This window comes from Melospiza georgiana, chromosome 28 (genome assembly GCF_028018845.1).
Source record: "Melospiza georgiana isolate bMelGeo1 chromosome 28, bMelGeo1.pri, whole genome shotgun sequence".
NCBI lineage: Eukaryota > Metazoa > Chordata > Aves > Passeriformes > Passerellidae > Melospiza > Melospiza georgiana.
The window spans coordinates 1881439-1895886 of record NC_080457.1 but is presented as its reverse complement, the minus strand read 5'-3'; the positions used below and the strand labels follow the sequence as shown (position 1 = coordinate 1895886).

At 45.3% G+C, this 14448-nt stretch overlaps 1 protein-coding gene across 1 annotated transcript in view; it reads left to right on the top strand.

Moving 5' to 3' along the window:
* The window catches only part of FBXL20 (F-box and leucine rich repeat protein 20), a 34102-nt gene that overhangs the window by 2893 nt on the left and 16761 nt on the right, over nucleotides 1–14448 (top strand). The window contains exon 2 of the mRNA XM_058041814.1: nucleotides 10420–10481. Coding sequence (XP_057897797.1) covers nucleotides 10420–10481 — 62 coding nt within the window. The remainder of the gene's footprint in view (nucleotides 1–10419; nucleotides 10482–14448) is intronic.

Here is a 14448-nt window from a genome sequence, read left to right as displayed (position 1 = left end):
GTCTCCTAGGGAATCAACAATCAACATCCTTTGCTTCCTCAGCCTTGCAGGGCTGGAGTTCATTCCAATTTTGGGAGGGTTTTCATCAGGGTTGCACCAGGACACGATGAACCCAATCCTTTGGGGAAAGAGAGTGGGGAAAGGCTTTGTTTGGCCTCTTTTTGGGTGGGGTTTATTTCTTTGCTGTGGAATGTTATTTTCTTCTCATAGTAAAAAAAAAAAAGACAAGTTGGAAAAGCAGCAAAATGCTGGAGGAGCCTTTGAGGCCTAAAATTAATTTTTTAAAACCTATATTTATACAGGAAGAGTTGGTGTGGTATAGAAAGGATTATTTTGGGCTGCAAGAAGTGCCTTTTAAACATCATCCTGTCTCTTGGCTGTTCTGGTTGCTGTGTTCTGTGGCTGCCCCATCCCTGGAAGGGTTTGGAGAGGGACAATGTGGGACAGTGGGAAATGTCCCTGCCATGGCAGAGGTGGCACTGGATGAATTTGAAGGTTCCTTCCATCCCAAACCACTCCATGATTATAAATCCTTCATTTCCCCAGCATGGATTACCTCTGACCCACTCACCTGCATAACCTGGAAAGTTTTAGAGCTGTTTTCCCTTAAAATCTGTCATTTTCCACTGAGGTTAGGTTGGTCAGAAGAGTTTCCAAAACGTGTGTTCACACTTAGATTTATTTTCCAGAGGGGCAGAATGGCTGGAAATTCCTGTGTGCTTCCTAGAAACCAGTTTGTGATGCTTGTGGAGAGTTCACATTTCATGGCACAGGGGGAAAACGGGCAGAAATTTGGAATATTGTAAGGTCATGAAGGCACTGGGTGTTTCATTCTCCTCTTCCTCCTCACCTTTGGGTGCTGCCAGTTCCCCTGGCTGAGCAGGGGCAATCAAGAGTCTGCAATGTAATTTTGGGGTAAAAAGAACCAAATTTGGGGCTGTGACTAAAATCTTGTGGCTGTTTCAGGCTTGAAATAACGGGTGAGTTGCAGAGGGGGAGGCTGGGCTGGGTTTGCTCTTCATTTATTGTCTTTTGTGGAGCCACGGCAACAAATTCCTGAGGCAGTGTTGTTGGGGAATTCACAAATCCACTGGGGAGGGGGACTAATAATAATAATAATAATAATAATAATAATAATAATAATAATAATAATAATAATAATAATAATAATAAATTTTATTATACAATAATACAATAATTATTACTATAATATTAATAATAACTATAATATAATGATAGTAATAATAATAAATTAATAATATAATTTTATTATATTGTAATAACATTATCAAAATGGTTATAATAATATTATTAATAATTATAATATAATGATAATGATAATAGTAATAATGGCACTATATATATAGTATATATATAGTATATATATAGTATATATATACTATATATAATTTATTATATTATAATAATATAATGATTATAATAATTATAATATAATAATAGTAATGATAGTAATAGCAATAGAAATTAATAATTTATTATATTATAATAATATTATCATAATGGTTATAATGATATCAATAATAATTGTAATATAATAATAGTAATGATAGTAATAACAATAAAAATTAATAATAATTTGTTATATTATAATAATATCATAATGGTTATAATAATATCAATAATTATTATAATATAATAATAGTAATGATAGTAATAGCAATAAAATTTAATAATTTATTATATAATAATATTATCATGATGATTATAATAATATCAATAATAATTATAATATAATAATAGTAATGCTAGTAATAACAGTAAAAATTATTAATATTATTTTATTATATTGTGATAATATTATCATAATGATTATAATAATATCAATAATTATAATATAATGATAGTAATAACAATAAAAATTATTAACAATATTTTATTATATTGTAATAATATTATAATAATTATTATAATATTAATAACAATTACAATATAATAATGATAATAGTAGTAATAGTAATAATAGTAATAGTAATAATAAAATAATAAAAATAATAAAATAATAAACTAATATAATAATAAGATAATAATGAACTACTACTACTACTACTACTACTACTACTACTACTACTAATAATAATAATAATAATAATAATAATTCCTGACTGTAGGAATAAAATATGGGCAAAGCTCCTTAAATGGGATTTGCGTGTGGGTTTGTGATCCCAGGCAGAGGGGAATTCTCCTTTTCCTGGGAATGCCATGGAGCAGATTTGGATTAGTCCCTTTTGCAGGAGGTGTGGCCAGCACAGAGAACATCAGCAGTTCCAAAGCAAACAAAAAGGGAGACCATGACCCAGATTGACTCCTCATCCTCTGTGCTGTTGGTTTCATGTGGAACCTGCCCCAGCAAATCCCAATCCTTGTTTGATTTGGGATTTCTCAGCCTCCTGCCTGATGAAGAGCAGCCAAATAACAGCAGAGAGGAGAGGAAACACCTCCTGGTGCTCTGGAGGACTCATCCACCAAACCCAAATTCTCTTCTCCATCTTCCCATGCCCTGGGATGTCACCCAGGAGCTCTCCTGGGTTTCCTTGTCAGGATTAAATAATTCCAGATTTATTTTTTTTCCTTCTTCTGGCTGTGAACCATCCGTGCAGTCTCCTCCACATCCTCAAAACACAAAAAGCTCCATCCTCTCCAGCTTCCTCTGGAGTGAGCAGGAGCTGCTCCTGGGGTGTCCATGGAGCAGTTTGTCCTGGTAAAAATGAAATTTTGGCGACTCCAGGGATGTCTCTGAGGAGTGAGAGTCTGTGGTGAGCTTTGGGAGCACCTTCATTGTGAGAAATGGCATTTCTGTGCTGGATTCAGTCCTCAGGGCAAGGGAATCCTGACCTTTCTGAACCTCTGGACTTCCCAGGTCTTGTTTGACTCTAAAAATGTGAAATGAGCTGAGCTGGATGCTAAATAAGAAACTCCAAATGCTCCAAAATCGAATTGCCTTCTAATAATGAATCCTGTCTGTGTTCAGCAATTGAATAATCTCACTGCCCCTAATCCCATTTTGGAATCTGCTGCATTCCTGCCTCTCTTGTTGTATTTTCAGGGGGGGTTTGGCTCTTTTAGGGCTGATCCTTTTGGGCTTTTCCTGGGCTGCTCCTTGTGCTCCTGGCTTTGCTGTTCCAAGGAATGGAGGTTGTGCAAACAGAGGGACACAAACAGGGCAGAACTTTGCTCTGACTCTCCTTGCAAAAACTGATGCAACACCATGGAATCTGATTTTTATGGGAAGAGAAACTCCTGCTGACATAACCCAGGGGGCACCTGAGCTTGCACAGCTGAAGCAGGTTTATTTTTTGATGCTATCTAACAATGTGGCTCATAAATAATGAGAAAAACTGTAAAAAATAAAAATTTGGGAAAGGGAGATGTCCGAGCTGATGGATTTTCCTTATTCCTGTTCACTCCTCCACCCTCTTTTATTTTGAATTTTGCTGTCGTGCCACATCACACATAACACTTTTAAACCAGGGCTTCATTTGGGCAGGTGAATAATAAATAACAAACTGTTCATTTATTTGCTTCAAAGTGGTGCTTGGAACAATGAGATGGGGAGAGATGTAAACCACAAGTTGTGTTTCACACCCCCATGTGCTGCTGCTGTAGAGGGAAGAGGGATTTGGGGAGATTTGGAGCAAAAATTGGTTGTGCAAAAGGGCCAGGGAGACTGGGGAGGGTCCAGCAGGAAAATGGCTTTTAACCTCAGCCTGTGTGACCCCAGAGACAGCGCTGCTCTCCCAAATTTTTATTCCTATTTTTGCCCCAAAAAGGATTCACTTCTTCCTTCTCCCTCTGCCAGGAGTTGTGTGAATGGGTTGGGTCACCCAGCTCTGGTGTCCCAATATTATTTTTATTTTTATTGCTATTTTTTGCCCCAAATAGGATTCACTTCCTCCTCCCTCTGGCAGGCTTGGGTGACAATGGGAATGTTGGCCAAAGTGATTTTACAGAATCCCAGCACATTTTGGGTTGGAAGGGCCTTCAAACTCATCCAGCTCCACCCCCACCAGGGGTACAGGACTTTTTCCATGGTAAGGAAAAAGAAGAGGGTTTTAAACTAAAAAAAGGAGAGATTTGGATATTGGGAGGAAATTCCTCCCTGGCACAGATTCCCAGAGCAGCTGTGGCTGCCCCTGGCAGGGGACAGGGGACAGTGGGAGGTGTCCCTGCCATGGCAGGGGTGGCACTGGGTGGGCTTTAAGCTCCCCCCAACCCAAACCATGCCAGGATTTCGTGTCTGACCCCAGTGAGGATTTCCTGGCATGAACAGCCCAGGGTGACCTCACGGCAGCTCCTCCAAGGGACATTTTGGTGTCCCAGGTGGCCTTGGGGACAGGGGCTGTGCAGGAGAGGGACTGAGGGCTGGCACATCCCATTTCTTTGGGACACCAGCACTAATTGGGGCCTGGCACACTGGGAGGTGTCCCTGCCATGCCATGGGTGACACTTCAAGGTTCCCCCAACCCAAACCATGCCAGGATTTCATGTCTGACCCCAGTGAGGATTTCCTGGCATGAACAGCCCAGGGTGACCTCACTGCTTGGAGCAGCTCCTCCAAGGGACATTTTGGGTGTCCCAGGTGGCCTTGGGGACAGGGGCTGTGCAGGAAAGGGACTGAGGGCTGGCCCATCCCATTTCTTTGGGACACCAGCACTAATTGGCGCCTGGCACACTGCACTAATTACTGTTTTCGCTGCCTGGGAGCTTCCTTTGAGTCACAGCATTGGGAAAGTCAGGCCTGGCAGGGTTTGATCCTCCCTGATTGGGGTGAAACCTGGATGTGCTCAGCCCTGAGGAGGAGCCAGCACCCCTTTATTGGGGTTTGGGCATCCACAGTTCTCCTTTGGGACAAACTGCCCTTCCCACCTCAGCTCTGGTGGATTTTTTTTATTTAATTCACCATCATTTCCCTTTATTTCCCAATATTTATGCCAATGATCCCAGCATCTTCTGACATAATAGCTGGATACAAAGGCAGCAGTGAAAAAAACACCTTATTACCAATAATAATCATAGTAATAATGACAATATTACCAGCAATAATAACAGAATTGCAGGTGTTGGGGAGGGGCAGAACTATAATTTATTAAAGCAGCTTATTTAAATTGTGCTGAGCCTCAGAGAGCTGGGTGAGTCTTGGGTTTAAGCTGAAAATTCTGAATCATGTCTCAGTTTTTGGATTTGATTTTTATTTTTTTAATCCATTCTAAGTGTATTTGTAGTAAATTGTTGCCCTGCTAAAATGAGCTCTTAAAAAGATAAAAATAAATGCTGGTGGTGGGTGTTTAATGGCCAGGGACCATCCTGAGAAAGTCAGGAAGTTTTTGTCTTATTTATACTCTTCCTTTTTGGGTCTGGACGTTGTTCTTGTGGGCAGAGCTGTGAATTTCAAACCTTGGCAGGTGTGTGTGAGAAACCAGCAGCATGAAAAATCTTTTTTCTATCAGAAATCAGTTCTGGGCCACCTCAGGTGTCACCCGTGGCAGCAGGGACGGGGTTGGTGCTGCCCAGCCTCTCCCTGGCTGTGTCTGGTGCTGGGGAGGGGTTTCCTCATTCAGCTGGTGAGGAATTAAAGCTGAATTAAAGCTGAATTAAAGATGAATTAAAGATGAATTAAAGCTGATTAAGTGAGAGCTGCTGCTGCTCCCTGAGCTGCTCCAGGGCCACCCGGGAGGAGCCGCTCGGATGCCGCCGGTGACCCTCGGGTACCTCGGGCTGGGATTGGGATTGGGGCTGGAATTGGGATTGAAATCGGGATTGGGATTTTAAATCCTTGGGAATTTAAAACCTTGGCAGGTGTGTGTGAGAAACCAGCATCGTTTTCTATCAGAAATCTGTTCTGGGCCACCTCAGGTATCACCTGTGGGCTTGGAGCAGCCTGGGCAGCAGGGATGGGGTTGGTGCTGCCCAACCTCTCCTTGGCTGTGTCTGGTGTTGGGGAGGGGTTTCCTCATTCAGCTGGTGAGGAATTAAAGCAGAATTAAAGCTGAATTAAAGCTGAATTAAGGCTGATGAAGTGAGAGCTGTTGCTGCTCCTGAGCTGCTCCAGGTCCTGCCAGGGCCACCCGGGAGGAGCCGCTCGGATGCCGCCGGTGACCCTCGGGTAACTTGGGCTGGGATTGGGGCTGGAATTGGGATTGAAATTGGGATTGGGATTTTAAAACCTTGAGAATTTAAAACTTTGGCAGGTGTGTGTGAGAAACCAGCATCGTTTTCTATCAGAAATCTCTTCTGGGCCACCTCAGGTGTCACCTGTGGCAGCAGGGATGGGGTTGGTGCTGCCCAACCTCTCCCTGGCTGTGTCTGGTGTTGGGGAGGGGTTTCCTCATTCAGCTGGTGAGGAATTAAAGCTGAATTAAAGCTGAATTAAAGCTGAATTAAGGCTGATGAAGTGAGAGCTGCTGCTGCTCCTGAGCTGCTCCAGGTCCTGCCAGGGCCACCCGGGAGGAGCCGCTCGGATGCCGCCGGTGACCCTCGGGTAACTCAGGCTGGGATTGGGATTGAAATTGGGATTGGGGCTGGGATTGGGATTGAAATTGGGATTGGGATTTTAAAACCTTGAGAATTTAAACCTTTGGCAGGTGTGTGTGAGAAACCAGCATCGTTTTCTATCAGAAATCTGTTCTGGGCCACCTCAGGTGTCACCCGTGGCAGCAGGGACGGGGTTGGTGCTGCCCAGCCTCTCCTTGGCTGTGTCTGATGCTGGGAGGGGTTTCCTCATTCAGCTGGTGAGGAATTAAAGCTGAATTAAAGCTGAATTAAAGGTGAATTAAAGCTGATTAAGTGAAAACTGCTGCTGCTCCCTGAGCTGCTCCAGGTCCTGCCAGGGCCACCCGGGAGGAGCCGCTCGGATGCCGCCGGTGACCCTCGGGTAACTCGGGCTGGGATTGGGATTGGGGCTGGGATTAGGATTGAAATTGGGATTGGGATTGGGGCTGGAATTGGGATTGAAATTGGCATTGGGATTGAAATTGGGATTTCAGCTGGGCACAGCGAGGGCTCAGGGCTGTTTTTGGGAGAACTGTCTGGCAGCCAGGACTGGGGGAGGAGAACAAACCAGGTGAATAAAAGAGGCTGGATGTAGCTGGCAGCAGGTTCTGGAGGGGAACCCTTTCAGTGGGATATGGACACGTGGGAGTTGTGTTTCACACCCTCACTGTGCTGCTGCTGTGGCCTGAGCAGAGGGAAGAGGGATTTGGGGAGATTTGGAAGCAAAAATCAGCTGGGGCTTGGCCCAGGCCACCAGGAAAATGGATTTGGCCTCAGCCTGTGTGACCCCAGAGACGGTGCTGCTGTCCCAAATTTTTATTGCTGTTTTTGCCCCAAATAGGATTCACTTCTTCCTGCTCCCTCTGCCAGGAGCTGTGTGAATGGCTTGTGTGACAGTGTTGGCCCTGGCAAGGTGCTTTTACAGAATCCCAGCATATTTTGGGTTGGGGTTTTGGTGTCTCACCTGTGCCTGTGGAGTTTTCCTTTCTGGAGCACAACCTTGTCCCTTTGCCCATCCACCCCTGAGGGATTTCCCTGAGGGGTGTGCAGCAGGAAAAGCTTCATCCAGGCCCCCATTCCTGTAGGGTTTAATCTGGATCATTGCTGCTTCAAAAAACCCTCAAAAAATGCTCTTTATTTCATGTATCCCAAAAAATGCTCTTTATTTAATGTATCCCAAAAAATGCTCTTTATTTAATGCATCCCACTTCTGAGCATCCTTTAGACTGCAAGCATTATCTTTCCTCTGCTGAAAATCTGACATTTCTGTGTGTTTATGTGTGTTCTGGTTTTGGAGGATATTATTAAAAAAAACAACAAAAAAAAAAAAGAAATCAAAGAACACTTCACTTTATGGATGATAAAGAGGGATTCAAAGGAACCCTTTTCCATATCACCAAAATCCATTGGGGAAGTGCTGACTGCAGTGTAACAGATACAAGTGCTTGACAATGGTTTGGGATCAACTCTTTCATTTTTTCAGGCATCCTGAACCACTGGAACAACATCTATAGTTAGATAAGTTGAAAGAAACAACAAAATGAATCAGAATTATAAAGTCTACAAGATCCCCAAGATTCATCTTATAAAGCAGTGCCTTGAGTGCAGCACAGCACGGGGATGTTACCCACCATTTGAATTGAAATATTTGTTGAATTGTCATGTGCAGAAAAAAAACTGTGATCCAATCATTGTTAAACAGCATTATCAAAAAAAAAAAAAAAAGAAAAAAAAAGATTATTAAAAAAAAAAAAAAAAAAGATGAAAGTCCAGGAAATGCAGCCTGGGCTCAGGTAGCTCCTCCATCCCAGCAGCAATTTCAGCTTTCCCAAGCAAGCAGCCCATCCAGCCCCCTGCCTGTCCAGCTATTTTTAGGAATATTAAGCCTGTAATAAGCCCTTTGGGCTGGCCTCTATTTCTGTCTGTCCTGCTTAGTCAGGATTTTGCCTTGACAGGGCTCTGGTTGGGAGCCAGAGGGGCAGGAGGGCAGCACCCACATTCCCATCCTGCTCCTGATCCTTCCAGAGCATCCCCAGCCATTCCCTTGGAGACTTCATGCAGATTAAACTGGATGGGTTTTTAAATGAAATTCCCTGTGTAAGTACAGGCTGCAGGGAAAATTCCCTGCTCAGAGCTGCTTGTTGGATGTAAACAACTTCATCCTTTGCATGGAGCCCTTGCATTTCTGTGTCACTTCATTGGGACTGATCTCTGCAGTGCAATATTTGCTTTGCCTCCAGGAAGGCAGCTCAGATTTTTAGGTTGGGAAAGGTGGGGGATCGAGCACTGATGGCAGAAATGAAGCACTACATCCACAGCTTGAATATTTTGGAGTTTAAAGCCCACCCAGTCTGGATCAAGACACTTTGGAGATGAAACTTCCAAGCTCCAAAAGTCTTTTCTGTTCTGAAAGCTCTGGGTGAATTTTTGGAGTTTAAACTCCACAAGTCTTTTCTGTTCTGAAAGCTCTGGGTGATTTTTTGGAGTTTAAACTCCAAACCAGTTTTCTGTTCTGAAAGCTCTGTGTGAATTTTTGGAGTTTAAACTCCAAACCAGCTTTCTGTTCTGAAAGCTCTGTGTGAATTTTTGCAGTTTAAACTCCAAACCAGTTTTCTGTTCTGAAAGCTCTGGGTGAATTTTTGGAGTTTAAACTCCAAACCAGTTTTCTCTTCTGAAAGCTCTGTGTGAATTTTTGGAGTTTAAACTCCAAACCAGCTTTCTGTTCTGAAAGCTCTGTGTGAATTTTTGGAGTTTAAACTCCAAACCAGTTTTCTGTTCTGAAAACTCTGTGTGAATTTTTGCAGTTTAAACTCCACAAGTCTTTTCTGTTCTGAAAGCTCTGGGTGAATTTTTGGAGTTTAAACTCCAAAAGTCTTTTCTGTTCTGAAAGCTCTGGGTGAATTTTTGGAGTTTAAACTCCACAAGTCTTTTCTGTTCTGAAAGCTCTGGGTGAATTTTTGGAGTTTAAACTCCAAACCAGTTTTCTGTTCTGAAAGCTCTGGGTGAATTTTTGGAGTTTAAACTCTGCCTCTGAGATGCACTGGGAGGTTTCTCCAGCTGTAAGGCTGCTGGCTGCCAGCCCAAATTCCAGGATTTTCTGCTAGAATTTGTCCATGCTCAAGGACAGGATATTTGGGAGGTGCTGGATTTTCCCCATGGCAAGACAATACTAAATCTGGCAAGACAATGCCAAATCTTAGAGCTGTTTTTATTTCTATTTTTCGTGTGAGCCTTTTCTCCCTGTTTTCCTTGGGACTCCTTGGTGCACCAGGTGTTGTCCCTGGATTTGGGGGGATCCCAGCACCAGCTCTGCCCTCACTGCTTGGCACAGCACTGAGCTTTCCCAGCATTATCCCTCCTCCTTGTGCAGCACCAAACATCTCAACTCCCTTTAAACCATTCTTGGTGGTTTAAAAATCAGCCCTGTTTGTCCCAGAGCTCCTGAGGGCTGGGAGAAGATTCTGGGGCACTTTTTCCATCACAGAAACCAACCCTGCTGCACCTTCCAGCTCTGTTTGGTGAATATTTGGCCTTCTGGACCTTTCTTCCCCTCCTTGGCCAGATGTTTGGTCTGTGAAACCTCCCAGTTTTGCTGTGTGCTGAGGGAGCCTCTCCAGTCAGTGCCAGCTCACAAGCACATCCTGATTGTCATTTACTTCCCTGCAACAGCTGCAAATCTCAGTTTCTATTTCATCTCTCAATTTACAGACCCTCCTTGCACCGTGCTCTTAAAATATTTTGATTTTCTGTGATGCAGCAACTGGAAAGCCTGCAGCACAAAGTTTATCTGCTAGGAATTTCCTGGGATATCTGGAAACATCCTCATGAACCAACCACTTTTTCCCTGAGGTAAATCAGGGTTTGTTGCCTTGATTTGGGGCTAAATTTTGCCTTTTTTTTTTGTGTTTGCAGATGTTCTCAAACAACGATGAAGCTGCAATCAACAAGAAACTGCCCAAAGAGCTGCTGCTTCGGTGAGTCCTCCCTGGACACCGGTGGGTTGGTATTTCCATCAAGGATTTTGCTGCTCTGCTCCCAGATCATGAGTTTGGATCAGGTCACTCCCAAAGCCAGAGCCAAACAGAGGCAGGTCAAAGGTCTGTGTCAGCAGTTTGGGCTAAATCTGGGAATTCTGGGTCCTTCTCTTGTCCTGCTGGGAGGGAAAATTCCCAAATTAAACCCCTGGGGAATGGTGGGGGGGAAAGGGTGGAAAGATCCTGGGAAGGTGGGAAAGGATGGAGGGAAAAATCTGGAGGATGGAGGGAAAGTGGGAAAGGATTTTGGGAAAAGGTGGGAAAGGAAACAGCAACATTTCTTACACTGCAAGAAGCTGGTTCTGTCAACACTCAGTGACAGTGAAGTGTGTGTGGAGGGGAGTGTGACCCAGGGAAATGCTGTTGGCTCACTTCTGCAATGAGAGGAGCAGGGAGAAGGGATGACTCTTTAATTTCAGTGCTTCACCTGGAAGGGCATTTCCCACCCGGTTCCATGGGCATTTCCCACCCAATCCCATGGGCATTTCCCACCTGGTTCCGTTGGCATTTCTCACATGATCCCATGGGCATTTCCCACCTGCTTCCATGGGCATTTCCCACCTGGTTCCATTGGCATTTCTCACATGATCCCGTGGGCATTTCCCGCCCAATCCCATGGGCATTTCCCACATGATCCCATGGGCATTTCCCACCTGGTTCCATTGGCATTTCCCACATGGTTCCATGGGCATTTCCCACCTGATCCCGTGGGCATTTCCCACCCGATCCCATGGGCATTTCCCACCCAATCCCATGGGCATTTCCCACCCAATCCCATGGGCATTTCCCACCTGATCCTGTGGGCATTTCCCACCTGATCCCACTGTGTCCTGGAAATGTCTGTGCCTGTTGTGTCCTGCTGTCCCTGGTCATCCCAACCTGCTGGAGAGCAGGGAATTGTTCAGGATGTGGTGGCACCAAGGGGAAATCAGGAGTTGATAAATGTTTAAAGCTCATAAGTGATGGTTTGGAGAGCTGCAATTCACTGTTAGCATACTGTGCAAATTAATTACTGTGCATTGACAGTGCAGCCTTTGAGAGAGAAGCTTGGATGGGGTTTGTGCAGGGATCTCCTGTAAATGGGTGGCACTGTGTGCAGCACAAAGGCTGGTGTGTTTGGGCACTGCTCTGTGAAGTGCTGTCCCTGCTCTGGCCACTCTCAGCCAGCCTCGGGGTCCCCTGGGTGTGGAGTGAAAGCTGCACTTAGGCACAATAAAGAGGAGGAGGATGTGAAAGAGGAGAAGAGCAGCTTTTGTTATCCCTAAAAATCAGGGGTGGACCAGGAGAGTGGTGCTCTGATGTGTCTGGGGTGAGCAGTGACAATCCTGTTGTGTCCCACCTGCAGTGGGGACATTGTCCTGCATGTTCAGAGAGCGTGACAGGATGGGCAGGTCACAGAATCCTGGGATGGTTTGGGTTGGAAGGGACCTTAGGGATTGTCTGGTTCCACCTGCCATGGGCAGGGACACCGGGGTGCTCCAAACCCTGCCCAGCCTGGCACTGGGCACTGCCAGGGATGGGCCAGCCCCAGCATGGTGACCAATCCGTGTCCTGGCACTGCTGCACCTGCAGTGGTGACACCTCTGGAGGTGGCTGGACCTTCACACACACACACAGCAATGAGCCAAAGCAGCAAAAAGCAGAATTCCCTGGGATATGAATCCTGGCTGGACCTTCACACACACACAGCAATGAGCCAAAGCAACAAAAAGCAGAATTCCCTGGGAAATGAATCCTGGCTGGACCTTCAGACACACACACAGCAATGAGCCAAAGCAGCAAAAAGCAGAATTCCCTGGGAAATGAATCCGTGCTCCCTGCTGGCTCCAGCTGTGGATGTGTCCCCAGAGTGACATCCTGTGACGGTGTTCACAGGGGTCTGAGGATGAGGGAAGAGATGAGGATCTGACTCCATGTTTCAGAAGGTTTGATTTATTATTTTATCATATATATGATATTAAAACTGTAGTGAAACAATAGAAGAAAGGATTTAATCAGAAGGCTGGCTAAGAGTAGAATAGGGAAGAATGATAACAAAGGTTTGTGGCTCAGAGAGAGAGTCTGAGCCAGCTGACTGTGATTGGCCATTAATTACAAACAACCACATGAGACCAATCCCAGATGCACCTGTTGCATCCCACAGCAGTGGTTATCTGCTGATAACCATTGTTTGCATTTTGTTCCTGAGGCCTCTCAGCTTCTCAGGAGGAAAAATCCCAAGGAAAGGCTTTTCCATAAAACACGTTTACCACAACATCCCGTCCCTTTTCCCTGCATTCCCACTGCTGTTGCAGAGCTGCTTTCCCTCCCTGAGCCTGGCAGCCACCCCCAGCCCCAATTTCCCTGGCAGAGGTGTCTGTGCTGCCCTCCTGGAGCAGCTGGCACTGCCAGTGTGACATGGGGCCACATGGGGCCATGCCTGGCCCCAGCAGGATCATCCTGCAGGAATTCAGCTCTTCCTGCTGCCTCACAGGCAGGGCAGGCACTTTGCAGCTCTCTCCTGGCCTAAGCAGCTTTAACTCCGTGCCCAGCCCATGCCCAGGCCTGGCACTGCCATGCCCACATTCTGATTTATCCCCTCGTGCCCATGGGCAGCTCTGAGCTGGCAGCAGGGCCGTGGTGTCCGTGCCCCTGCCCAGCCCGTGGGAGCAGGGCTGAACTGGGAATGAACTGGGATTGAACTGGGATGGTGGGAGGGGTTGGCTGGCACAAATTGCTGTTGGTAATTTTAGAAAGCTGGAGGTCTAAGCTGGCTCACCTCGGAGCATGCAGGGATTTCAGGAGAGTCCTGACCCTAATCTAATTAGAGCAGCAGTGGGAAAGTGAGGAGTCCTAGAAACCCCTGAGTGGATTAAGAGGTTGAAACCTGCAAATTGCTCAAAGTGAGTGTGTTTTACCCAAATTGTGCAGAGCTGAGCTGTTCAGACAAAATCAAACACATAGGGAGTCCCTTTGCAGTGAGAGAATATTATCTGCTGCAATTCCAGATTTAATTCCTATTAGGGAAGCTCAGTCTGCCTTCATCTGTGAGCAGTGTTTGGTGATAAAGTTAATTTTGGGGATTATTTTCTCCACTGTGGACTCTGAAGAATAAAAATATGTCAAAGGGCTCACCAGGCAGCTGTGAGCAGGACAGGAATCCTGTTTGGGTGGAAAAATTAATGTTCCAAACCTGCAAATTGCTCAAAGTGAGTGTGTTTTACCCAAATTGTGCAGAGCTGAGCTGTTCAGACAAAATCAAACAGATAGGGAGTCCCTTTGCAGTGAGAGAATTTAATCTGCTGCAATTCCAGATTTAATTCCTGTTTGGGAAGCTCAGTCTTTTCCCCCAGTATTGGTGTTTCTGAAGGGTTTTTCCATCCCTGCTTCTCAGCTGGCATCATTTGTCTTCTCTTTTGGGTGGCCTTCAAGTTGAAAATATTAAATGAAAATATTCAAGCACATTGTGGTTGAACTCTTGTATTATCTTTGCAAAAACTCCAGATTTATAATTGTTCCTGAAGGGAACGAGACCTTGATGTCCTCCCACCCTCCCCTTGACCTCGTCTGTTTTGGGACACCATTGTTTGAATGACCAGACCCCATCAAATGCCATTGAAACCCCATTGAATTTTATCCATTATTGATGGCTTGGTGCAGACTGGGAGCTTTCCATGGGCTGGAGCTTCCTGCACGCCCAGCTGTGGGGTGTGATGGGCAATCCTGTGTCATTCCTTTGTCCCAAAAATAGCCCAGCAGTCCTGGGGTGTGCCCTGGCCCAGGGTGGCACTCAGGAGTGACCACAGTGTCATTGGTCATTGTCCCTCCTGGCTGAGCACAGCTGGCTCTGCCCTTGTGAGAGTGCAAAATACCTTTAGCACCCATGTTCTCATAAATAATCTGCATTTACCCTCCATCCTTTTCGCCC